This window comes from Macaca fascicularis, chromosome 7 (assembly GCF_037993035.2).
Source record: "Macaca fascicularis isolate 582-1 chromosome 7, T2T-MFA8v1.1".
In the NCBI taxonomy this organism is placed as follows: domain Eukaryota; kingdom Metazoa; phylum Chordata; class Mammalia; order Primates; family Cercopithecidae; genus Macaca; species Macaca fascicularis.
The window spans coordinates 160,129,361-160,156,469 of record NC_088381.1 but is presented as its reverse complement, the minus strand read 5'-3'; the positions used below and the strand labels follow the sequence as shown (position 1 = coordinate 160,156,469).

At 39.3% G+C, this 27,109-nt stretch overlaps 1 protein-coding gene across 5 annotated transcripts in view; it reads right to left on the bottom strand.

Annotated features, from left to right (window-relative positions):
• Positions 1-27,109, bottom strand: part of CPSF2 (cleavage and polyadenylation specific factor 2) — a 43,437-nt gene that overhangs the window by 6,424 nt on the left and 9,904 nt on the right. For all 5 annotated transcript variants that reach the window (XM_015454135.4, XM_005562047.5, XM_005562046.5 and 2 more), the window contains exons 4-13: positions 24,121-24,280; positions 23,936-24,041; positions 22,795-22,924; positions 19,953-20,068; positions 15,976-16,163; positions 15,032-15,322; positions 3,953-4,053; positions 2,770-2,970; positions 1,464-1,616; positions 200-425 (exon numbers count right to left, since the gene is read on the bottom strand). In XM_015454135.4, coding sequence (XP_015309621.1) covers positions 200-425; positions 1,464-1,616; positions 2,770-2,970; positions 3,953-4,053; positions 15,032-15,322; positions 15,976-16,163; positions 19,953-20,068; positions 22,795-22,924; positions 23,936-24,041; positions 24,121-24,280 — 1,672 coding nt within the window. The remainder of the gene's footprint in view (positions 1-199; positions 426-1,463; positions 1,617-2,769; positions 2,971-3,952; positions 4,054-15,031; positions 15,323-15,975; positions 16,164-19,952; positions 20,069-22,794; positions 22,925-23,935; positions 24,042-24,120; positions 24,281-27,109) is intronic.

Genomic DNA, 27,109 nt, shown 5'->3' with positions numbered 1-27,109 from the left:
CTATACTTCTTCTCAGAGGCACAACAACGTGATAAATGGTATTTCCTTGTTCTAAGCCCCATACAGTATCAAGACTGCTAGGGCAGGAGACCATCCATGTCTGTCTGTCTCACACATCTCTGTATTTCTAATGTTACCTGTCCTAACCTGCCACAAAAAGTACTTATTTCTACTCACTGGCAACTCCTGGCATGTTTACCTGGTAGATGTGAGTTTCACTCGTGGCATCAACTGTTTCATGCAGCTTTGGCATGTACACTTTAATATCTTTCCCACCAAAGGCGCGACAGCACTCTGCCAGATCCTGACTGGCCTCTGGTGGGCCATGGACGATGATCAACTGTCGTGGTTTCATCTGATTAATGATTTTTTTAATGGAATCCCCATCAGAGCGTCCTTCATAGTCTATGTAGGTAACCCGGGCTCTGTAATTATATATGATTATTCAAGGTAACTTTTCTCATAATTCTAAAAAAAAAAAAATGGCTTTTATCATGTATATAACATATAACACTAGGATTTGAGAAATACACATGTGTTATAGTATCTGTATGATTTGTTTATTTTTATTTATTTATTTATTTATTTTTTCTGAGACTGGGTCTCACTCTTTTGCCCAGGCTAGAGTGCAGTAGCATGATCTTTGCTCACTGCAACCTCTACTTCCCAGGTTCAAGCAATTCTCCTGCCTCAGCCTCCCAAGTAACTGGGATTATAGGTGTGCACCACCACGCAGGGATAATTTTGCATTTTTAGTAGAGATGAGATTTCACCATGTTGGCCAGGCTGGTCTTAAACTCCTGATCTCAAGTGATCCGCCTACCTCGGCCTACCGAAGTGCAGGGATTACAGGCATCAGCCACCGTGCCCAGCCCTATCTGTATTATTTAGATCTTATCTACACCCAAAAATATATACTAAATGATATTGCTGGACAAATTTTGTTCTCTGATGACTTAAAAAAAATTCCAAAATGATCATTTACTGGTATTATTTAACTAAGTAGAAAGCAGGGGGAAAAGGTTTCTAACTACTTCAGATCACAACAGTATTTTCCAGACATTAGGGTCTTAGAGATGTTTAAGTCACGGAGTATATTTTATGAAACAAGCAGTGACTCAGAAAAATTAAACTGTGAGTTACACTATTCCCTTTCACCTGCTTACAGACTAAAAAGGCCAGAAATAATTTTTCTTCATATAATGGACAATTTAATGTTACAATTTAAGTACACCCCTCACCACCAATTCAATTACTTTGGCATTCAAATACCATTAATGAAGAGAAAATATCATGCCACCATATTTCACAAGTCTCTTCATACAAAAATAAATTAAATTTTAAAAGCACAAACTTACTAAAGAATATTCAGAAATTTCGCTTGAAATAATGTAAATTATATAATTCAAATGCTTGAAATTTTATCTTATAATCTATTTTCAAAATGTCACAGAAGCACTTACTTTATTTCAATAGACTCTGTTGTAGAAATACATTTAGTAGGAACATCAGATAAATCCTGATCCATAGGTTCATCTCCATTTGTCAAACCAGATTCTAATTTGCTTTTTTCTTCTTCAGTAGCTTGAAGCTCTGGCACCAAGAAATCCTCTGGTCTAAATAATAAGTCTCTAATTAGAAGCAGTAAAAAAGCAAGCTAATACTACATAACATATATAACTGGTAGGCGGCATAATTTTTGGAGTCCTCACATATCTCAAGATTTAAATATACATTTCATCCAAAGCCAATGAAATTTGATATCAATTACCAGATGACTGTATGTATTGCGTTTTTTGTTTTTTATGAGATGGAGTCTCGCTCTGTCACCCAGACTGGAGTGCGGTGGCGCCATCTTGGCTCACTGCAACCTCCGCCTCCCAGTTCAAGCAATTCTCTGCTTCAGCTTCCAGAGTAGCTGGGATTACAGGTGCCTGCCACCACACCCGGCTAATTTTTTTGAATTTTTAGTGGAGACGGGGTTTCACCATCTTGGCCAGGCTGGTCCTGAACTCCTGACCTCGTGATCCGCCCGCCTCGGCCTCCCAAAGTGCTGGGATTACAGGCGTGAGCCACCACACCCAGTCTGTATTAGGTTTTTCTTTTTCTCTCTTTTTTTTTTTTACACAGGATAGTAGTGTTTTCAAATTTGCAATTACAACATGTGATTGCAGTTGTTTTTCTAATAATGAGTATAGATTTTGTAAATTTTCCATGGTTTCACTCATGCTATATCATATTCCTCTTAATCTCATAAAACTTGTATAATACTTAAGACATAATCCATTGGTAATGCAATCACCAGTCATCCAAAGTTCTCTCTCTTTTTTTTTTTGAAGATAGAGATGGGGGTCTCACTATATTGTCTGGGCTGGTCTCATACTCCTGAGCTCAAGTGATCCTCCCATCTAGGTCTCCCAAAGTGTTGGGATTACAGGCATGAGCCACCATGCACAGCCCCAAAGTTCTTCCTATTCTAATCTTCCTCTCTTTTTAAGTGGGAAAAAAAAGTCTTGATCATGTGATCATGTTTTTAAACCTTTACACAACTAAGTCATAAAACTGCCAGTTTTCTCCTAATATTCTCTATGTTTCTCAGCATCTCTATTTTTATGTTTCAAGTTACAAGTCTTCTGTGTCTTCAGTCTGAGGTACTCAGAAGCTAACCACGTACATGTGACTAGAAAGATCAAATTCATGAATTGAAAAATGATAACACAGTTAATACCTCCAATTCGCAAGAGAGAAAAGTTTGTTTTGCTCACATACTTGATAATCTCTCCATATTCATCCCATTTAATTCTTTCTTCTGGGGCAGGAAACATAGGATAGGACTTTTTTGCCTGTTTGAAAAAACTTCCTTTACGACTGCCTTCACCTTTCATCATCAAGTCATGCTTCGTCTTATGAGCTGATGGCTGGTCAATATCTTCCTCAATGTCACTCTCATCACTGGAATCTATATCTGCCCTAGGAGGATTTTAGAATAGATCGAGGTCATAAAGTTTCAAAGATATTTTAAATTAATATTTATCTATTTATTACTGAATCAATCCTCAATATTAATCATTCAATATTAACTCAAATGATAATATACAGTTATGTCGGTCAACAACAATGGACCACATATACAACAGAGGTCCCATAAGATTACTGTACCTTTTCTATGTTTAGATACATTTAGATAAACAAATACTTAACATTGTGTTACAATGGCCTACAGTATTCAGTACAGTAACATGCTGTACGGGTTTGTACCCTAGGAACAATGGGCCATATCATAGACCCTGGACACACAGTAGGCTATACCATCAAGGTTTTTTTTTTTTTTTTTTTTTGAGACAGAGTCTCGCTCTGCCGCCCAGGCTGGAGTGCAGTGGCCAGATCTCAGCTCACTGCAAGCTCCGCCTCCCGGGTTCACGCCATTCTCCTGCCTCAGCCTCCCGAGTAGCTGGGACTACAGGCGCCCGCCACCTCGCCCGGCTAGTTTTTTGTATTTTTTAGTAGAGACGGGGTTTCACCGTGTTAGCCAGGATGGTCTCGATCTCCTGACCTCGTGATCCGCCCATCTCGGCCTCCCAAAGTGCTGGGATTACAGGCTTGAGCCACCGCGCCCGGCCCCATCAAGGTTTGTGTAAACATTTTTCCTAATGTTTGCACAATGACTAAATCCCCTAACAACACTTTTCTCCGAAGGTGTCCCCATCATTAAGTGAAGCATGACTGGAATAACATTCAATATTATTGGACTGACATTTTATAAAACATAACAAATAAATGCATAATAATATTAGCACTGACAGGATCTGGTATTCTAGACATTTGAAAGATGTCTGTAACAAAATTAAGTCTTATGAAAACTTAAAAATATTTTTAATGAAACATCTAAGTCAAAGACACACTCTTCTTAAATTGCATCTATAAGTTTATAATCTGTCTGAAAATGACTCACTCTTTTGACTGCTCAAGCTTTTTGGCAGCTTCTTTCTTTAGTTTCTCTTTTTCCAAGTATTCCTCAAGTTCTTTCCCTTCAAGCTTCACACGTTTCCTCAACTAAAAAAAAGTAACAGATGAAAGGAAATGTTAATATTAGGGGGTTAAAGCAATGGGATATGAGATACACCGCATCTCTAAATTGCTCTGTCATATTTAAACTGATGTTTTTCCTCTGAAATTAATCAAGTTTCCATTACATGCAATTATAGGTCCTACTTAGATTAGTATTAAAATTGAGCTGTCACACATCATCTAGAATGGGTTTAATTTACATCAAACTGGTTGGTCAGGCACAGTAGCTCACACCTATAATCCCAGCACTTTGGGAGGCCAAGGTGGGAGGACTGCTTGAGGTCAGGAGTTCAAGACCAGCCTGGGCAACATAGGTTGACTCTGTCTCTAGGAATAATTTAAAAATTAGCTGGGAGGCTGGGCACGATGGCTCACACCTATAATCCTAGCACTTTGCGAGGCAGGAAAATCACTTGAGTTTGAGACTAGCCTGGGCAACATAATGAGACTTCGTCTCCACACACACAAAAAAAAAGCCAGGAGTGGTAGCATGCACCTGTAGTCCCAGCTACTCAGGCGGCTGAGACTGAGGATCACTTGAGTCTGACAGAGCAAGACCCGGTCTCAATCGATCAATCAATCAAACTGGTTAAAAATCCCCAATCAGGAAAAGAAAATACAGATAAGCATTTTTATAATTTGGAGTAGGTGAGGCCCAAAAGCCATAACAAGAAACAAATAAATGCAGCAACATGAATGAAGAAAATCTCCCTTTGACATTTTAAACCTCATAAAATAAGAAACTGTAAAGAAAAACAAAAAAGAAACAGAAAAATATCTTCAGCACTGTGACCAACAAAAACTATTTTTTCCTAAGAGCTCTTCCAAATGAGTTAAGAAAAGGATGATCAACACATGAAAAAGGACAAGATACTTAGAAAGGCAATTTACATACTAAGAAAGACACATAACTACTGGCCATGAAAAGACCCTTAACTTTACTAATTTCTGAAAAGTACAAAATATAAAAAACAATTGTTTTCATCTATGAGATTGGCAATGCCATACATGGGGAAAGAGCACCTTCTTCCATTGTCTGTGGGAAAATTAGTGCAACTATGTTAAAAGGCAATTTGCTAACATCTAAAAATAAAAATTATCATTTGACACAGTATTTCTACTTCTAGGAATTTATCCTACTGAAACAATCACAAATGTGTAAAAAAAAAAAAGTACATTAGTATATTGCAGCAATGTTTATAATAGTAAAAAACTGGACAAAATTTTAAAATCCATCAAAATGGAACGATTAAATCAGTAGTTCTCATATATTTATCTCAGGACTACCTAAGACTCCTAAAAATTAGAGAACTCCAAAGAGCTTTTTGTTTTTGTGGGTTCTATTTCTGAATGTCTACCTTATCAGAAATTAAAACTGAGCAATTTTTAAAATATTTATGTTCATTAAAAAATAATAAAACCAGCCGGGCATGGTGGCTTATACCTGTAATCCTAGCACTTTGGGAGGTTGAGGCAGGCAGACCACCTAAGGTCAGGAGTTCGAGTCCAGCCTGGCCGACATGGTGAAACCCTGTCTCTACTACAAATACACAAAGTAGCCGGGCATGGTGGCACATGCATATAATCCTAGCTACCCAGGAAGCTGAGGCAGGAGAACCGCTGGAACCTGGGAGGTGGAAACTGCAGTGAGCCACAATCGTACCATCGCATTCCAGCTTGGACAACAGAGTGAGACTCCAGCTCAAGAATTAATTAATTAATAATAGTAATAGGCCAGGCGCGGTGGCTCATGCCTGTAATCCCAGCACTTTGGGAGGCCGAAGCGGGTGGATCACCTAAGGTCGGGAATTCGAGACAAGCCTGATCAATATGGCTTTTTTCTACTAAAAGTACAAAATTAGCCAGGCGTGATGGCACATGCCTGTAATCTCAGCTACTAGGGAGGCTGAGGCAGGATAATCACTTGAACCTGGGAGATGGAGGCTGCAGTGAGCCGAGATCGCACCATTGCACTTCAGCCTGGGCAACAAGAGCGAAACTCTGTCTCAAAAACAAAATAAATAATGATAAAACCACATGCCAACATTAACAAATTTTTACAAAAAATAATTACATTTTCCAAAGCAAAAAAAGATAGTGTGAAGAACGGCATTATTTTATTTTTTTGAGACAGGGTCTTGCTCCATTGCCCAGGCTGGAGTGCAGTGGTGCAATTATAGCTCACTGCAGCTCAATCTTCCAGCCTCAAGCGATCCTCCCACCTCAGCCTTCTGAGTAGCTGGGACTACTACAAGCACACACCACCACTCCCAGCTAATTTTTGTATTTTTTTGTAGAGACCGGGTCTTGCCATGTTGCCCAAGCTGGTCTCAAACTCCTGGAGTCAAGCAATCTGCTCTCCTCAGCCCCCCAAAGTGCTGGGATTACAGGCATGGGCCACTGCACCTGGCCAATAGCATTATTCTATATTTTTTCAAATCTCTTTAACGTCTAGCTCAACAGAAGACAGCTGGATTCTCACATTTGCTTCTCCATTCACTCTCTTGCAATATGCTGTTTTCGTTAAAGTATACGAAGAAAATCCAGGCTTACACACATGTATAGTAGGAAAGGGAAAAATATGTAAATAGTCCTTTCATGGATATTATTCTTCGATACTACATTAAAACTCAGAAAGTGGTAGTTTCTTAAAGGTTAGTTTTAATGCAGAACCTGAAACCATATGGATAGACTTTTTGTACTCTGTTACATTAAATTTTTTTTTTATGTATCTTACACTCTGTGGGTTTTTTCTTCATTTTGAGACAGGGTCTTGCTCTGTTGCCTACGATGAGTGCAGTGGCATGATCACTGCTCACTGCAGCCTCGAACTTCCAGGTTCAAGCAACCCTTCAACCTCCCAGCCTCCTGAATAGCTGGAACCACAGATGTGCACCACCATGCCCAGCTAATTTTTTATTTTTTGTAGAGACAAAGTCTCACTATGTTATCCAGACTAGTCTTGAACTCCTGGACTGAGGCCATCCTCCTGTCTTAGCCTCCCAAAGTGCTGGGATTACAGGCGTGAGCCACGGTGCCCAGTCTGTATCTTAAATTTTGAATGGATCTTTTAATTTGTGCATTATTTTGTCACATACTTAATTGGTTATTTAGAATATACTAGTTCACCGGGTTATCCAGATCTTACAAATGTTGACAATATTTTTAAAATCACATTTGCAAATATCACCACCAATCTTATCAGAAGTCTTTTCAGTTTAAGTTGTCAATCTCACAGTGCTGGGTATAAGTTTTCCAAAATTCTAAATTTTCATTTGAAAGTTAGAATTTTTTCAGATTTAAGCCAACAAATGCTGTCAATTGTTTTCTTTAGAGTGACAGGCTCAATGTATTAATTTTCAAGAAAATGTCTGCCAAACACCCAAATCTGAATGGCCCTGTCATTAGTTCACATAAAAATGGTGTTCCAGACTGGGCACAGTGGTTCAGGCCTATAATTCGAGCACTTTGGGAGTCGGAGGTGAGAGGAATTGCTTGAGGCCAGTTCGAGACCACTATGGGCAACATAGCAAGACCCAGTCTCTACAAAAAAGAATAAAAAATTAGCCAGATGTGATGAAACACACCCATAGTCCTAGCTGGTAGAAAGGCTGAGGCAGGAGGGTCACACGAACCCAGAAGTTCAAGGACGTGGTGAACCATGACTGTGCCTCTGTACTCCAACCTAGGCAACAGAGACCCAAACTCAAAAACACACACACACACACACACACACACACACACACACACACACACACACAAAACAGGGCCGGGTGCAGTGGCTCACACCTGTAATCCCAACACTTTGGAAGGCCGAGGCGGGTGGATCACCTGAGATCAGGAGTTCGGGACCAGCCTGGCCAACACAGTGAAACCTCACCTCTACTAAAAATATGAAAAAAAAATAATTAGCTGGGCATGGTGATGCACACCTGTCCTCCCAGCTACTTGGGAGGCTGAGGCAGAAGAATCACTTGAACCCGGGAAGTGGAGGTTGCAGTGAGTCAAGATCACGCCACTGCACTCCAGCCTGGCGACAGAGCGAGGCTCCATCTCAAAAACAAAAAACAAAAACAAACAAACAAAAAAAGTGTTCCCAGAAAAAAGTGGCTAGTTTAACTCACGACTCAAATAAACATACAAGTGTTTTTCTTGGAGACAGTCATTGTACTTTTAGTACACAATGCAAGTACTTTATTAATACTTCCTATCTTGTCACCCAGCTTTTAAAAAATCTTTTACTAGGCCAGGTGCAATGGCTCATGCCTGTGATCCCAGCACTTTGGGATGCTGAGGCAGATGGATCACAAGGTCAGGAGATCAAGACCATTCTGGCTAACCCAGTGAAACCCTATGTCTACTAAAAATACAAAAAAATTAGCCAGGCGTGGTGGCACACACCTGTAGTCCTAGCTACTCAGGAGGCTGAGGCAGGAGAATCGCTTGAACCCGGGAGGCAGAGGTTACAGTGAGCTGAGATCATACCACCATACTCCAGCCTGGGCGACAGAGCAAGATTCATCTCAAAAAAACCAAGAAACTTTTACTAAAAGAACTTAGTAATATTAGTAACTTTTACTATTCCCTCAAGGACATTTTTTTTCTTTTTTATAGATATAGGGTCTCACTATGCTACCCAGACTGGTCTCAAACTCCTGGCCTCAAACAATCCTCTCACCTCAGCCTCCCAAAGTTCTGTGATTACAAGCATGAGTCAGTATGTCTGGCCCCTCAAATATATTCTCTTTCAAATTTCTTTTGTTTAATATACCTTTATACTTTGTAGAGGCAGTCTTGCTATATTGCCAGGCTGGTCTGAAGCTCCTGGCCTCAGGTGATCCTCCTACCTTAGCCTCCTGAAGTGTTGGGAATAGGCATGAGCCACCACGCCCAGCCTCTGAAGGACATTCTTAAGTGAAACTAGCCTTTTTTTTGTTTTTTTGTTTTTTTTAAATGACAAGTGTATGGTGGTGAAAAATGCAGTGACTACTAGTGGAGTTTTAGGCCAAGGTGTAAGGACTTTATGCACCACTGATCTTACTCATCAGTATAAATGTAGGCACAGTGAAAAGGCAAATATCATCTTACCAGTATTATAAAAAATAGCTTTGGCCTTGTGGACTCCCTGAAAGGGTCTCAGGGACTCCCAGGGATCCTCAAACCACACTTTTGAGAACCACTAGATTAAATAATCACAGTACACATATACAATGTACTATTATAAAATTACTAAAAAGCATTCTTTATTTATTCAAAAACATTTAAATGTTTATAATATACCAGGTACTATGTAAGGTAGATCTATATCTTCTTACATTGTTCAAGGACTCAAGTGAAAATACAAGTCTCAGGATATGTGAAATATGTGATAATTTGGTCCCATCTCTTTCTCTCGCGCACTCTCTCTCTCTCACTATATATATATATATATATATATATATACACACACACACACATACACACACACACACACACACACACATATATATTTTTTGAGATAAGGCCTTGTTATATTGCCCAGGGTTGCCTCAAACTCCCAGGCTCAAGCAATCCTCTTGCCTCAATAGCTGGGACTATAGCCACATACCACCACACCTTGCTCCCATCTCTCTTCAAAAAAAAAAAAAAAAAAAAAAAAAAAACCAGATATTAGTATATCAATAAGAAAAAAAAATTCCAGAATATATATGCTTCAAAAATGTCAACAGTTATGACAATTAAATGCAGTATGTAGTCACGGATGGGAACCTGGACAAAAAAGGAAAGGGTAATTATAAAGGACAACGTGATCATCGATAAAAGGTGAATGCTGAATGGGGTCAGTGAGTGAAAGGGTAGGATGGTATCGATGTTGATTTCCTGATTTCAATGGATGTAACATGGTTTTGCTGGAGATTGCCCTTGTTTTCAGGTAATACACACTGGCAATATTTAGAGATAATGATGAAATATTTGTAATTTTTCTTCAAATGGTTCAGAAAAAGTAATATTGTATCATGTGTATATAAGTGATAAAGCAAATCCAGTAAAATGTTGACAATTGGGGAATCTGGGTATAATATTTTGTAATTTTCCTGTTTGAAATTTTTTTTAAATTAAAAGTAATGAAAAAAAGGGAATCTTTCTGAGACTCTTCTAGTTCAGGGGCTGCCCAGTGGGGTAAGGGGAAGGGAGACAGGTAACAACAAAAAAATTAAACCAAAATCAGATTATTTTCATGTCTAAAATAAATGGGTGATTTACATGTTTAAGGCCAGGAGCAGTGGCTCACACCTGTAATCCCTGCACTTTGGGAGGCCAAGGTGGGAGAACTATTTGAGGCCAGTAGTTCAAGACCAGCTTGGGCAACACAGCAAGTTCCCATCTCTATAAAAAATGTTTTTAATTAGCTGGGCATGGCGGCACATGCCTGCAGTGCTAACTACTTGGGAAGCTTAAGCAGGAGGCACGCTTGAGCCTAAGAGTTCAAGACTGCAGTAAGCTATGATCAGGCAACTGCATTCCAGCCTGGGTGACAGGGAATGACATGACCCTGTCTCAAAAAAATAAGAAGTTAAAATAAAAAAGTAAATACATGTTTATATCTGGCATCTCACATTTGCCTAATAACTTATTTGAAAATAAGTTTCATTCAGAAACTAGTGGGATTTTTTTTTTAAACAGTTAGCAACCTACACAGATGCCTTTGACCCACCAATAATCTTTAACAAAGTATTTACCTCTGTGATTTAGTTTATGCCTGTTGCTATAACAAATTTTTCTATCTTATTTTTCATTTAAAATATGTAAGATTAATAGCTTATTCAGAAACAGATTTCTAGAATAACCAACTCTAAAATATTTTTCTTCCTACTCCTTCACCGTATTACCTCCAAGTTAGTCCTTTTTCTGATCCAAATCTACTCCAACCTATGAATCCTTATTCGTTGTTCATTTTTGCTCTTTCTAAATGAATAAGACTTGACTTAGAAGGGCATTAGATAGAGATGAAAAAATACCATACTTGGTAAACTTTTCTTGTCTAACACAATCAGAAATCTGGTTTATTCCATATTCACTTTTTTGATCATTCATGAATTCAACCAATGCTCTCACTGAGGGCCTCCAACATGTCAGGCACTGTTCTGGGTGCTAAAGATACCGAAAAACAAGGGCCTTTTTCTCATGGAATTCAAATTCTAGTTGATGGTGGGAAGAGGAAGACAACAAACAAGGAATACATCAGATGGTGACGAGTGCTAGGAAAAATAATTCAAGTAAGGTGATGGGCAGCTAAACCAGGAAGGTATTTTAAATCTGTAGTCAAAGGCCTACCTGAGGGGGTAGGCCTCAGGTTTAACCTGAGACCTAAATGACCAGGAGCCAGCCACACACAAAGCCAGGAAAGAACACTATAGGCAGAAGACCAGCTAGTGCAAAGATCCTGATGCACTGTAGGGCATAGAGAAAGTGGAATAAGCTAAGGTCAAAAGGTAAGTGGGGATTAGATCATGTGGGATCTAAGAAGCCTGCGTAAGTAGTATATGGATGTTATTGAAAGAGAAGAAGGAAGGCTTTGGAGCCATTTAAGCAAGTGAATGACATGAAATGATGAATGTTTAAAAGATCTCTCTGGGAGTTGTTATCCAATCGGTACAGAGTTTCAGTTTTGCTACATGAAAAAGTTTTAGAGATCTGTCATACAACAATGTACATATAGTTAACGCTACTGTACTGTACACATAAAAATGGTTAAGACAGTGAACTGTATGTGTTTTTTATTGCTTTTTGAGATGGAGTCTCGCTTTGTCACCCACGCTGGAGTGCAGTGGTGCAATCTTGGCTCACTGCAACCTCCACCTCTCAGGTTCAAGCAATTCCCCTGCCTCAGCCTCCCGAGTAGCTGGGATTACAGGCGCCTGCCACCATGCCTGGCTAATTTTTTGTATTTTTAGTAGAGACGGGGTTTCACTCTGTTGGCCAGGCTGGTCTTGAACTCCTGACCTCGTGATCTGCCCGCCTCTGCCTCCCAAACTGCTGGGATTACAGGCGTGAGCCACCACACCCAGTCCCCTATTTCTTTTTTTACATTTCTATTTTTTACCTTAGTTGGCTCTGCCCAACACGCTATAGAAATATTCTATTTCTCGATCAGGGTACAGACTAGACAGGTGCATTCAATTTGTAAAAATTCATCATGCTATACACTTAACGTAGGTTTCAGTATATATTATACTTCAGTGAACATTTTTTAAACTTCCAGATTTTTGGTTTGAATATGTGGGAAGTGCTGCATTCTCTGAGATAAGACAGAAGAATAGTACTGGGAGTAGGGGAAGAATAAAAATTGTTTTGGATGTGATCAAGTAGAGGGGAAACTGCTAGATAACGAAGATAGGAGGGATAACTGCAAAGGAACTATCACTAAGAAGGTGAGCAAGAAAAGGTCCCTGAGCATGAGCATTAGTTATTAAAAAGATCAAAAACTTAACATTTGATGTTTTGGCTGTTTTTCATTTCTTTAGCATGCTTCTGAACATCACTGTCTATTTTTTTTCCCAAACTTAAACCATTTTTCTTTTACTAATTCCTCAAATGATTTATTAGACCCAATTTAATTTCTAGTAATTAAAATTTTCAAATTCAGTATTTCCTATCTGATGAAATTGTTTCAAGTATTTCTTAGTTCTTTTAACCTTATATTTCCAAGCTCCTAAATAACCTCAAAGACACCATTTTACTTTGCTATGCTTGCTCAGAATCCTGGCTCAACAATTCTATAATTATAGTACATATATCTCAGATTTTAGTAACTGATGTTATGCTTTTCTTAAGTAGAGTTGGAAGACAGATATCCCTACCACATAGCTTTTAACAAACTAAACTTTCCTTAAAATGACTGCTAAGGGCCAGGTGCGGTGGTTCATGTATAATTCCAGCACTTTGCAAGGTGGAGTGGGTTAGGGGGAGGTTTAGGGACAGCCTGAGCCTAGGAGTTCGAGGTTACAGTGAGCTGTGATGGTGCCACTGCACTCCAGGCTGGGTGACAGAGAGAGAGTCTATCTCTAATTAAATAATTACATGAGTGCTACAAAGACAAAATAAGAAGCAGCTTTATGATACTGCTTTATGTTACAGCTTTATGTTAAGGTTTAGTCGCCTAAACTTTTGCAACTCTGGCAGTTATTAACCATCCCACTATATCAAATGCTACAAACTTTAATGATATACTAGTTTTGAAAAATCGATAGAACTGATGCACTGGTTATTAAGCAAACGATCTTTGGGTATACTAGTCATTGAGCTAATTGTCTTGTTCCTGTAACAGGAGATAAGGCAGCAAATGCAGATGCAGAATCAAGTTAGTATATTTAGTGGTGGAAAGATAAAGGAATTCCTGACTCACTGCTTCGATTTCTATGTTAAGTTTGAGACAAGATCATGTGCTATGAATGAAGGCTGAGAGTGAGCTGTAGGATGTTTGAGGAGAAAGAAGATATAAAATTGCCTTACAGTGAGAACGGGAACATCCTACTGAATGCTGAGTACTGGTGTAGGGTCCCCTTCTGAGATGTGAAGTTATGCATGTGAAAACAAATCTGTCTACACTGTAGTGTTTAACTTCAGAAACATAAAGCTGCTTAAGTACAGGCACGCACCAAGCAAATAGTTTAACTAAGGTCAAAGCCTTTCCAGGGACTAAAACAGAAGTGTAAGAGAGTTAAAGATATTTGCAAAATTTTGATTAATTGTGAACCACTGAGTTTAAGGCTGGAAGGATGATAGACAGTATAAAGGTGAGGTTCATGAACTGAAAGTCCCAATGGAACTGAAGAGTTGTTGTCATGAGAATAACAGGGAAAGTCAGCTGTAAATTCAGAATGAGATGCTTGGAGACTGTTCGGCCAAAAGAAGGTTACAGGCATGACCACAGGAACAGATAGCATGACAGCAGGAATGGATGTCTGAGGTAAGATGAAGGAAAAGATTAAGAAATAAGGTGTCAAGTAACTGAGAAGAATTGGACAGATCATATACATGGAAGCTAAAGTCAGTGAGAATAAAGTCCTGAATACAAGTGGACAGGAAGACTGTGAATCAGGGTCAAATGGTGAATGACCAAGAGATCATTAAATGTCAGAAACAAGGAGGGGTCAGCATATCAGCAGGTCTGAAGGCAAAAACTGCAAATGGAAGATAAATAGCTAGGAAGCTGCAATACAGAACAAGGAAGACATGTACTCCATTCAAAGTACATGCAACACTGAAAGAAAGAGTAATTACTTCTGGGGGCTACAGGATAAAGAACGTCTTTAGGAAAGAGTCTGATTTAAATTAAGCAAGAGACAGGAAAGGAACCTTTCAGAGACTGAGAAAACACTGTATAGGCTTACCCTCTGGGTAAACTAGAGGGTACCAAGGAAAAGTTTAAGAATGAGAACTTCTTTTGAGACCACCCACAGCAATACAATGAGACGTCTCTACAAAAAATAAAAATAAAATAATAGCCAGGCCTGGTGGCACATGTCTATGGTTCCAGCTACTTGGGAGGCTGAGGGAGGAGGATCCTTTAAGCCCAGGAGTTTGAGGCTGCACGGAACTATGACAGCACCACTGCACTCTAGACTGGGTAACAAAGCAAGACCCCATCTCAAAAAAAAAAGAGAACCTCCAGTTAAGGAACTCTGAAATTTGTGCTATTAAAGGCTCTCTTCTACAGTAATTTTTTTTTTAAGAGATGGGGGGTAGGTCTTGGCATGTTGCCCAGGCTGACCTCAGATTCCTGGGCTCAAGTGATCCTTCCACCTCAGCCTCCCGAGTAGCTGGTACTACAGCACACACCACCACTCCTGGCTCTCAAGAGTAATTCTGATCAAAATCCTAAAACAACTTCAAGTTTTATTTTTGGTCACTATTTTTTATACATCACGCACAATGTATCCCCCAAACAGTCTTAAGATAAAGTTCACATACAAGTGCTTACCTCTATTTCTGTAATTTTTTCAGAAGGATTATCAATTAGGAAACGTGCTAAAGTCCCAGGAGTAGTTCTGTAAGTTAGAATGATTGAGTTCTTAGGATCCTGACACCACTGGATAAAGAGATCCCTTGAAAATCCACATTCCAGGTCAGGTTGGCTGGCAAGTACAACTTTAGGGCTAGGTACTCGGGCCAAGTCAGAAAGACCATGACATAAAGAGAGATGGCGAAACTGAAATGGATTATTTCTTTTGTCTTCAAAACATCTCATCAATTTATCACTCATCCATTCCACCTAATGTGGGGGGAAAGATGACAAGAATTAGAAATCCTATAACTTCAATATATTCTCTAATAGTCAAGGAATCCAAGTTCTATCTTTTACCCCCACTGGTTGCTTAAATTTGTAATGTTTTGACAAGCAGCTTATTTTCTGCTTCCATTTCCCATTAGATTATCCCACCCTAGTTTTCATCCCAAAAAAACCCAATTTTGCATTATATTTCACGTATAAATCACCTTAAATCTTTTTGAAAAGGCAAGGTATATGTTCTAAATGAAAATCTTACTCCCAGAGATTGCTATTTCAAGGCAAAAAGCTTATTTAAAAGAAAGAACAATGAATTCTAACATGTATATGCTATGAGGTAGGTTCTATTTTTGTCCCCATTTTACAGACTGGGATACTAAAGAGTTAGAAGAGAAGCAATTTGCCTAATCTTTAAAACAGGGATAAAAGGGAAACTACTTAGTAGAATAAATACAGATTAAATGAAATAATACATTTAAAGCACACAGAACAGTAAATGGTTAATGGCAAGTTATCATCATTACTAACAATCTCTTCAAGGGAAAAATAAAATCCAAAAAACAATGAAGACACCCACTTCCACAGACCCAATCACTGTAGCAAACTTCTTTATTACAAGTGACAACATGAGAACAAACCTGGGATTTAGAAAACTCTACCACATTGTAACTGACATTATTTAGGAGTGCCAATGAGTAAACACCCAGTCCTGCATCTTTAGTCCTCCAAATCTGATCAAGAAGTTGAGCAAGTTCCAAAACTCTGCCTGCTGTGTCCACTGCTATTAACACATTTCCATCACCTCGAAGTGTTTCCAGGACATTTGCTAGAAAACAAGAATGTAAAATCCCTATAGAACATAACAATACTATGCTACAAAATTACAGATAATTTTCTCTCTGTGTTTTTATTAGAAAGACTGTAATTTACAAATAAGCAACTACTAGGCCAGGTAAAAAATGAAGGAATTTTGTTCAGGTCATTACAACTGCTTTTGATTCTGTTGACTATCTCTTCAGAAATTCAGTGTCATTAACTCTCCATCTTTTTTCATTGAAAAATTATAAATCAGTAGTCCTCAACACTCTATACATTATAATACACATGGAAAATGGTGTGTGTATCACTGAGAAAATTGTTTGGCTAGGCCAAATGTAACCAGCCTGGTGTTTCTGGGCTACCCCAGTCTCGCCTATCCACCCCAATGAACTTTGTCCCAAACTTATGTACATACATATATATACACTCGCACAATTATATATACAGCCATCCCTCAGTATCCATGGGTACTGGCTCCAGGACCCCCACGAATACCAAAACCATCAGATGCCCCAAGTCCCTCATACAAAATGGTGGCCAGGCGCAATGGCTCACACCTGTAATCCCAGCACTTTGGTAGGTCAAGGCAGGAGGATGGCTTGAGTCCAGGAGTTCAAGACCAGCCTGGACAACATAGGGAGATCACATCTCTATAAAAATAAAAAAATTAGCCAGGCATGGTGGCACACGCCTGTGGTCTTAGCTATGTGGGAAGCTAGAGGGAGGTGCTTGAGCCCAGGAGTTTGAGGCTGCAGAGAGTCGTGAATGTGCCACTACACTCCAGCATGTACAATAAAGACTTTGTCTCAAAAAAAAATATATCTGCATACAACCTACATACATCCTCCTATATACTTTAAATCATCTCTATTGCTTATAATACCTAATACAATGTAAATGTTATGTAAATGGTTGTTACACTGTATTTTTTTACTTATATTTTTTTAAATTATTGCATTATCTTCTTTTATTGTTTTTTCAAATATTTTCAATCCACAGTTAGTTGAATCCTCAGATGTGGAACAGCAGCTACAAAGGGCCAACTATGTATGACACATAGTTCGTATGCGTGTATGCCTATAGAATAAAATATAGATCATATTCCCTCTCAACAAGTGTATCTTTATGGATTTCCTTGCTCTAGATGAAAGTCCCCTTGGAAATATGTCGTAAAACTGAACTCTAGCAAAAATAAGAATTAAAGAGCTGCTCCTTTTTCTGTTTTTTAGTTTGTTCGTGTGTTGAGACAGAGTCTCACTCTGTCACCCAGACTGGAGTGCAGTGGTGTGGTCATAGCTCACTGCAGCCTCAACCTCCTGGCCTCAAGCAATCCTCCCACCCCAGCCTCCCAAGCAGCTGGAACTATGGGCCTGTACCACCATGCCTGGCAAAAAAATTTTTTTTTTTTTGTAGAGATGGGGGTCTTGGCCGGGCATGGTGGCCCACACCTATAATCCCCAGCACTTTGGGAGGCCAAGGCAAGCAGATCACGAGATCAAGAGATCGAGACCATCCTGGCCAACATGGTGAAATCCCGTCTCTACTAAAAATACAAAAAATTAGCCGGGCGTGGTTGCGCACACCTGTAATCCTAGCTACTCGGGAGGCTGAGGCAGGAGAATCGCTTGAACCCAGGAGGCAGAGGTTGCAATGAGCCAAGATCGCGCCACTGCACTCCAGCCTGGTGACAGAGCAAGACTACATCTCAAAAAAAAAAAGGCCAGGCGCAGTGGCTCACCCCTGTAATCCCAGCACTTTGGGAGGCCGAGGAGGGCAGATCACAAGGTCAGGAGATCAAAACCATCCTGGCTAACATGGTGAAACCCCGTCTCTACTAAAAAACACAAAAAAATTAGCTGGACGTGGTGGCAGGTGCCTGTAGTCCCAGCTACTCGGGAGGCTGACGCATGAGAATGGCATGAACCCAGGAAGCAGAGCTTGCAGTGAACCAAGATCACACCACTGCACTCCAGACTGGGCGACACAGCAAGACTCTGTCTCAAAAAAAAAAAAAAAAAAAAAGAGATGGGGTCTCACTGTGTTACCCAGGCTGGTCTTGAACTCCTAGCTTCAAGCCATCCTCTTGCCTCAGCCTCCCAAAGTGTTGACCATTGACCACAATGTCAGGCATGAACCACAGTGTCTGGCTTGAGCTTCTTAAAATTGGTGCAACACAGTATATTATTAATAGTTATACTTTTAAAGTAGATGAACTAAAAACAATGGTTGAAAACATGTTTAAAAATGGAATCCAATTTTCCCTGCTGAAATCCCATATAGTTTATTTAAAAAGACTATAAGGCCGGGTGCAGCGGCTTACACCTGTAATCCCAACACTTTGGGAGGCTGAGGCAGGAGGATCACCTGAGGTCAGGAGTTCAAGACCAGCCTGGCTAACATGGCAAAACCCCAGCTCCACTAAAAATACAAAAATTAGCTGGGCATGGTGGCACATGCCTGTAATCCCAGCTACTCTGGAAGCTGAGGCAGAAGAATCACTTCAACCCAGGAGGCAGGGGTTGCAGTGAGCCGAGTGTGCCACTGCACTTTATCCTGGGTGACAGAGCAAGACACCACCTCAGAAAAAAAAAAAAAAAAAAAAAAAATGTAAGATGAAGCAAGCAGCAATGAATGGCCTACTATATTAGAGTGTAAAACACCCAAAATTAGTGGACTCTTTGTGCCCTCATTTATCCACTTAGCTCTTTGTTCATTTTTCTTCTAGAGTATATTTTTCTAATAGATTTGTATGAGGTTTTTATATACAGACATATGCCAGTGAGTGCCAGGGATAGCTAGCTATGTACTGACTGGCAAAAAGAAGCCAATCTTTACACTCTTCCACAAAAGTTAAATTCAAACCAGCTAAGTTTCTTCTTATACAAAAACTGATGGTCACATAATATTTTTTCTTTTTTTTTTGGAGACGGAGTCTCGCTCTGTCGCCCAGGCTGGAGTGCAGTGGCCTGATCTCAGCTCACTGCAAGCTCCGCCTCCCGGGTCTACGCCATTCTCCTGCCTCAGCCTCCCGAGTAGCTGGGACTACAGGCGCCTGCCACCTCGCCCGGCTAGTTTTTTGTATTTTTTAGTAGAGACGGGGTTTCACCGTGTTAGCCAGGATGGTCTCGATCTCCTGACCTCGTGATCCGCCCGTCTCGGCCTCCCAAAGTGCTGGGATTACAGGCTTGAGCCACCGCGCCCGGCCATATTTTTTCAAAAATACTAAAGTTAACCAATCTCTTATGACCAAGAAAAGTGTTAAACAGAATACAGTCATTCCCACTATCAAGCATTTCCACGGCTACTTAAAAAGGACATTATACATTGGGTACAACATTCACAATTCTGGGGACAGATACAGTAAAAGGCTAGATTTCAGCACTGTGCAATATATGCGTTAAGAAACCTGTACTTGTGGCCAGGCGCGGTGGCTCATGCCTGTCATCCCAGCACTTTGGGAGGCCAAGGCATGTGGATCACCTGAGGTCAGAGGTTTGAGACCAGCCTGGCCAACATGGAGAAACCTTGTCTCCACTAAAAATACAAAAATTAGCTGGGCATGGTGGTGTAAACCTGTAATCCCAGCTACTCGGGAGGCTGAGGCACGAGAATCACTTGAACCCGGGAGGCGAAAGTTGCAGTGAGCCGAGATCGTACCACTTTATTCCAGCCTGGGTAGAAGAGTGAAAGTCTGTCTCAAAAAAAAAAATGAAAAAAAACAAAGAAACCTGTACTTCTATACCCTAAATATACAAAAAGTTACAAAATAATAATAAGGACATGAAAGAATACGTACTCAGAAGCTGCTCATCTCTCTGTTTTCTTCTAGGCTGTACATATGTAGCATTGAATGAATCTGTGATAAGTAAGGAAGGCCTGCTTAGCATTTCCAGGGAACATCCATTTAAATGGCTATAAGAAATTTTAAGAAGAGGAATATTTTATATCATTTCAAGTAAACAATAATAGCTTCTCTTACTTAAAAAATAAGCAGCTTCATTTATAAGGTGTTCCCTCTTCTAACTATAAAAGTAGACACGCTCATTGATAAGAAATCTAGTAACTTCAAACAAGTATAAAGAAGAAAATAAAAATCTTCCAGAGTACCATTACTCAGAGATAACTGACATAATATTTTGGTGTACATCCTTCTAATCATATAAGTTTTTCTATGCACACATTTTTTTTTTTCTTTTCGCCCTGTCTTAGGGTACTGATATACATATGTATTTTTCAAAGCTGATATCCCATATACATTCCTATATACTCAGTTCTATATCCTGGTTTTTACTCATGACATAAACTTTTTTTGTAAACTAAATGTTTAACAGTTATAAAAACATTTTATTGTGTCTACACTGTATTTGATCCCTTCCCTTTACTGATATTTAGGTCATTTATTTTTGCCATAATAATCTTTCAAAGAACATTTTTACAAAAGCTTCAATTGCATTTCTGATTGTTTCTTTAGGTCACATTCCTAGAAATGTATTTACTGTAATATATAGAACTGCTAAAAGGCTTTCCAGAAAGATTTAACATTACCCAGAAAAGTTCAACCAAAAAGACTGACCAATTCTACATACTTCCCAGAAGAAAATCACCATTTAAAAATAATTTTTGACTACTGCAGTGGCTCACACCTGTAATCCCAACACTTTGGGAGACAGAGGTGGGCAGATCACTTGAGCCCAGTAGTTCAAGACCAGGCTGGGCAACATGGCAAAACCTCATCTCTACTAAAAATACAAAAATAGCCAGGCATGTTAGAGCGCACCTGTAGTCCTAGCTACTTTGGAGGCTAAAATGGGAGGATCACTTGAAGCTGGGAGGTTGAGACTACAGTGAGCCATGATCGTACCACTTGCCTCCAGCCTTGGCGACAGAGTGAGACTCTGTCTCAAAAAAATACATAAAAATATAAATAAGAATAATAATTTTAACGGTGTATAACAAAAAAAATCATTTAAATTTTCTCTTTTTTGACTTTATAACTTTTGTCCATTTTGCAACTGGTATATATTTATTAATAAATTAATACTTGATCTTATATATATGTTGCAAGTTTTTGGGCAAGTTGCTGCAAATATTTTCCTACTTTGATTTTTTTTTTATTCGTTGTTTCAGACATTTGAACGTGTATGTCATCAAATCTATCAAACTATTCTTTTGTAACTTGGTCCATTATTTTTATGCTTACAAAGTCTTTTCCAATTCAGAGATCAGACTCACCAATATTGCTTCATTTCTATTTAGTTCTAATCCATCTGAAATTTCTTTTGTTATATAATTAAAACGACACAAATTGATTTTTTTCCAAAATGGTTGAATCCTTCAATACCATTGACTCAAATAGCCATGCCACAGTTTGCCATGGTTACTACGAGACTGAACGAAGGAGGACGAACGTAGAAATGAAAACTTAAAACAAAAGTAACTACTTTAAAGGAAGGGATCAGGAAAGAAGAGAGCTCCCTGTTTCTAGTGAGCAAAGGCAGCCGCCTTAAGCTTCCACAGCCCTTCATATTTATTGGGTAGAAAGACCAGGGAGGAGGAGGTAACGATTGGTCAGCTGCTTAGTTGATCACAGGTTCACATTACTGCTAACAGGCTTCAGATGTGCCTAGTCACAGGCAACACTTGCACTTGAGGCATGACTGCCCTCAGCATTCTGGGTGGCAAACACAGTTTGTCAGTTTGCCAACATTCTGCATTTATGAGAACAGCTTGCTGTTTACTCATATAGCCTCCAGTGGTATACTGAGTTATCACGACCCTCACTCTTTCAGCCTGCAACATAACCATCCTTTCCTCATTAATCTATGGTTATAAGCGTCTAAAATTCAGTCTATTTGTGTTAAATATTTCTTAATATAAAGATTCTGAGACTACTGTAATGTAACACAAAATAGCTATGAACTTAATGTACAGATAAAACAAAACAAGCCTGTAAGAGACTAAACACCAAAATATTGTATAGTAATGCTCTGAGTGCCACATGAAGTGTGTAAAATCATAACTAGCATTGAGTTCCCTTTCAAAGGGACTAACTTTAAACATTCAGGGCAGTTATATTAGATGGTAATTACATTATGTGCAGGGCAACTCCCATTTTTAAAACCAGCAGATCTCGTGAAACCCATTCACTATCACAAGAACAGCATGGGAAAGACCCGCCCCCATAATTCAATCATCTCCCACTGGGTCCCACCCACAACACGTGGGAATTATGGGAGCTACAAGATGAGATTTGGGTGGGGACACAGAGCCAAACCATATCACATTACAAAACAAAAGAACAACCCATCCACAAAGTTTTGTTAAATAGCAGGTCGAGAACTTGCTATTATTTACATAATTTCATATTTAAAATTCATCTCCTTTGCAACATCTCCAGGGAGGTATCTGTTTTGTAGAGTGTATACTTAACGTGTAAATTTTTAAAATCTCTTATGTCTTATACCATACTTTTCCCCCTTACTATGCAAATAATTAATTTTGAAAACATCCCTATTTGATGCTTTTAAGTTGCCCTAAATTTCTGGTAACCAAAACAAAAACTGTGTTTCTTATTTTCCCTTCAAAGAATAAAATAATACCAATTGCATTTCCTTTAGTTTTTGTCTTGATATACCTACATCTCCCTCTTGTGGTTGAAGTCAACTGCATAAACAATTTCTTCTTCTCCATCTTTGACTATTTTCCATATTGTTCCACCTATCATATGACCAGCTGGCAGAGGTGTGATAGACAGGCCATGTCCTTTACCTATGTCAACAAGGTAACAACACTCAGATTTCTTTTACAACCCTAAAGAAAGGTTATTTATTTCTAAATGATAATATTTTAATAGGTAATACTGTATATGTAATAACACAAAATTCAAAAGTAAAAATGCATATAGTGAAAGCAGGCTTCATTCTCCTATCTCCCAGCTACTCCACTCCCTCACTGGAGGCAAACATTCTTGTTACTTTATTATGTATTCTTGTAGAGATATTTGTGCTTATAAGTACAAGGCTAGAGATTAGATTTAAAAGCTAGTACACTATTAAATTATTTAGTATGAACTAGCAAATTTTAATGTGTATTTTATATATACAATTATCAAATGTTTCCATTTTTGCTAACCCCTAAACTAACAGAATAATTTAAATCTCATTGTGCTAAAGAATTTATCCTACAGAAAAACTAACTAGAAGCAAAACTGTTGAGACTATTGTTATTTCTGGGCTAAATCTTCAGTCCATTATTGCACTATTTTATCAATGCCAGGGTTCATTTCTATGAAAATATCTAATACAATTCTCTCTGTAGATGATAAATATAGACTTAATATAGGACTTCCTGACCTAATTCAATAATAAACTTTTTAATGTCCAATGCTAGAATTCATTATCTACTCTGCTGCCATAGCACTTCATTTACCCCAATCACTACATTTAGCCATCTCAGCTACTTTGTCGCCTCAATCTAACTGTAAGCTCTGAGGAGGAGGAAATGGCCAAATTATCTTTTGTTTATTATACACGGTAAACACTAAATGAGTCTTTCCCAAGTTAAATTTGAAAAAGCCTGAGCTATTAACATTTTGTTGGCATTTATTCTGAAATATTTTAAAATTCAAATGGAAGTTAAGAGTTCTATATCAAGGCAGAACGTGCTAATTTTTTTATTCTTCAGACCATAATGCCTATAATTTTCTCTCTGAATTCTCAGTATTTTCTAGCAAGTTAAACCCCATTCATCTAAGTACTTACTACTGGAAATTCTTTTTACCTTTCAAATTCACAATCTGAGAGAATTTTAGCTGCTGTATTTTATCAAAGGCTGCATCCACATCATCTAATGTAAAGAGTGTAAAATCTTCCGTATTGTGTCGAGACTAAAAGAATAACACAAATAAAGGTGAAAAACTATCACTGAAGGAGTGCTAACAAAATTTTTTTAATTGCTTAAATTACCTGATAAAGATCATACATGAACATCTGTCCCATTTTATAAACAGGAATGGTTGCATAGATAGCACAGTTCAGACCCAACTTTCCGACAGCATATGGGAGGGCACCAAGGTGGAGAGGATCAGGGTGAGACAACAGTACTGCATCAATCTGGTGAACGTGCCTACAAGAACACAATCCAAAGGACGACTACTTGAATCTTTTCAAAGGGTAAAGACAGAATATTCAAAATTATTCCCCAATTCTGGAATTCTGGATTGAAGACTATGCTGGGGCAGAAGAGCAAAACTAAGAGCTAAAATTATGATTACCTATGAATTTCAATTATTACTACCTGTGCTCTGCATAGCTATAAAAAATGTAGTATAAGGTACACTTAAATATATGGTGTGTAGACACATTTTAAATAGAAAAGAAGGCCAGGTGTGATGGTGCACACCTGTGATCCCAGCACTTAGGGAGGCCAAGGCAGGCAAATCATTTGAGCTCAGGAGTTCAAGATTAGCCTGGGCAACATGGCAAAACATGTCTATAAAAAATACAAAAAAAAAAAAAAAAAAGCCAGGTGTGGTGGCATGAGCCTGTAGTCCCAGCTACTTGGGGGGCAGAGGTGGGAGGATCACTTGAGCACAGGAGGTTGAGCTTGATGATATCATGCCACCGCACTCCAGTCTGAGTGACAGAGTGAGACCCTGCCTAAAAATAAAAACAAGAACAAAAATGAAAAAGAACAGTAGACACCACAAATAAGTTGATATTTTTTAAGATGGAGTTTCGCTCTTGTTGCCCAGGCTGGAGTGCAATGGCGCGACCTCCAGCTCATCACAACCTCTGCCTCCTGGGTTCAAGCGATTCTCCTGCCTCAGCCTCCCGAGTAGCTGGGATTACAGGCATGTGCCACCACACCCAGTTTATTTTGTATCTTTGGTAGAGATGGGGTTTCTCTATGTTGGTCAGGGTGGTCTCGAACTCCCAACCTCAGGTGATCTGCCCGCCTCAGCCTCCCAAAGTGCTGGGATTACAGGGGTGAGCCACCATGCCTGGCTGTAAGTTGATTTTTAATAGCTATCCTGCATGATATTTTTTTTTTTTGGAGATGTAGTCTCGCTCTGTTGCCCAGGCTGGAGTGCACTGGCGCGACCTCAGCTGCTCAGTTCAAGTGATTCTCCTGCCTTAGCCTCTGGAGTAGCTGGGATTGCAGGTGTCCACCACCATGCCTGGCTAATTTTTGTATTTTTAGTAAAGACAGGCTTTCACCATGTTGGCCAGGCTGGTCTTAAACTCCTGACCTTAGGTGATCCGCCCTTCTTTACCTCCCAAAGTGCTGGGATTGCAAGCATGAGCCACCGCACCCAGGTTCACTTAACACTTCTTTTTTTTTTTTTTTTTCCTGAGATGGAGCTTCACTCTTGTTGCCCAGGCTCTAGTGCAATGGTGCAATCTTGGCTTACTGCAACCTCCGCTTCCCAGGTTCAAGTGATTCTCCTGCCTCAGCCTCCTGAGTAGCTGGGATTACAGGCATGCGCCACCATGCCCAGCTAATTTTTGTAATTTTACTAGAGATGGGGTTTCACCATGTTGGTCAGGCTGGTCTCGAACTCCTGACCTCAAGTGATCCACCCGCCTCAGCCTCCCAAAGTGCTAGGATGACAGGCGTGAGCCACTGCGCCCAGTTGCAAACTATTAAGTTCAAGAACTCAGCTTAGAATTTCAGAAATTATTATTGGCTGGGCATGGTGGCTCATGGCTATAATCCCAGCACTCTAGGAGGCCGAAGTGGGTGGATTACCTGAGGTCTTGAGTACGGGACCAGTCTGGCTAACATGGTGAAGCCCTGTTTCTACTAAAAATACAAAAAATTAGCCGGGCGGGTGGTGCATGCCTATAATCTCAGCTACTTGGGAGGCTGAGACAGGAGAATCACTTGAACCCTGGAGGTGGAAGTTGCAGTGAGCCGAAAGCATGCCATTGCACTCCAGCTTGGGCAACAGGAAGGAGCAAAACTCCATCTCAAAAAAAAGAGAAGAATTTCAGAAATTATTAAGGAGAGGATATTTATATGACCACATACTTATAATGGATTTTTATCCCAGCGTTTTCGCACAGTAACCACAAACAGTTTTGCTAATTGAATAGTAAAACTTCAATTAATCAGGGAAGCATATGTTCTCATTGACACAATAAATTAATAAAATGGTTTGGATTTTTTTTTCAAGTTCTAAAGTTTTTTAAATATTTAAGTCCTCTTTTCTTGCAAAATTGATATAATACTGCAAACATAATTGATTTTTTTTTTTGAGACAGAGTTTTGCTCTGTCGCCCAGGCTGGAGTGTAATGGTATGATCTAGGCTTAGTACAATCTCTGCCTCCTGGGTTCAAGCAATTCTCCTTCCTCAGCCTCCCAAGTAGCTGGGACTATAGGTGCACACCACCATACCCGGCTAGTTTTTGTATTTTTAGTAGAGTTGGGGTTTCACCATGTTGGCCAGGCTGGTCTCGAACTCCTGAACTCAAGTGATCCGCCCACCTCAGCCTCCTAAAATGCTGGGATTACTGGTGCGAGCCACCATGCCCAGCCCATAAATGATTTTTTTTTGGATGAATCAGTATCTCATGGTCATTCTGAGAACCAGTTCACAATGTTTAGCATCAAAAGATGTAGAAAAGTAAGCTAATGTGATCTGACCACAGAACTTTCACGTGGAAAATGTTTCCTTTTCTCAAATTCTTATGTATTCTTGTTCTTTCCAAAAATTAGCATGCAAAAATTTCTACTGAAATCCATTAGCTTAAGATTTTGCTGAATTTCAACAAGCAAAGCTTATAAGTCAATCAAAACTCTACAAGTTAAAATGGTCACTATAGGTTTTTGGCATAAGCAAAATTAAGCCTTTTGCTATAAACTAGTGTAAAAAGGCAATATTTATTACATTGAAATGGTATTACGGTACAGAAAAGAGAAGTTGATTTAATAAAAACCTAGAATTATGA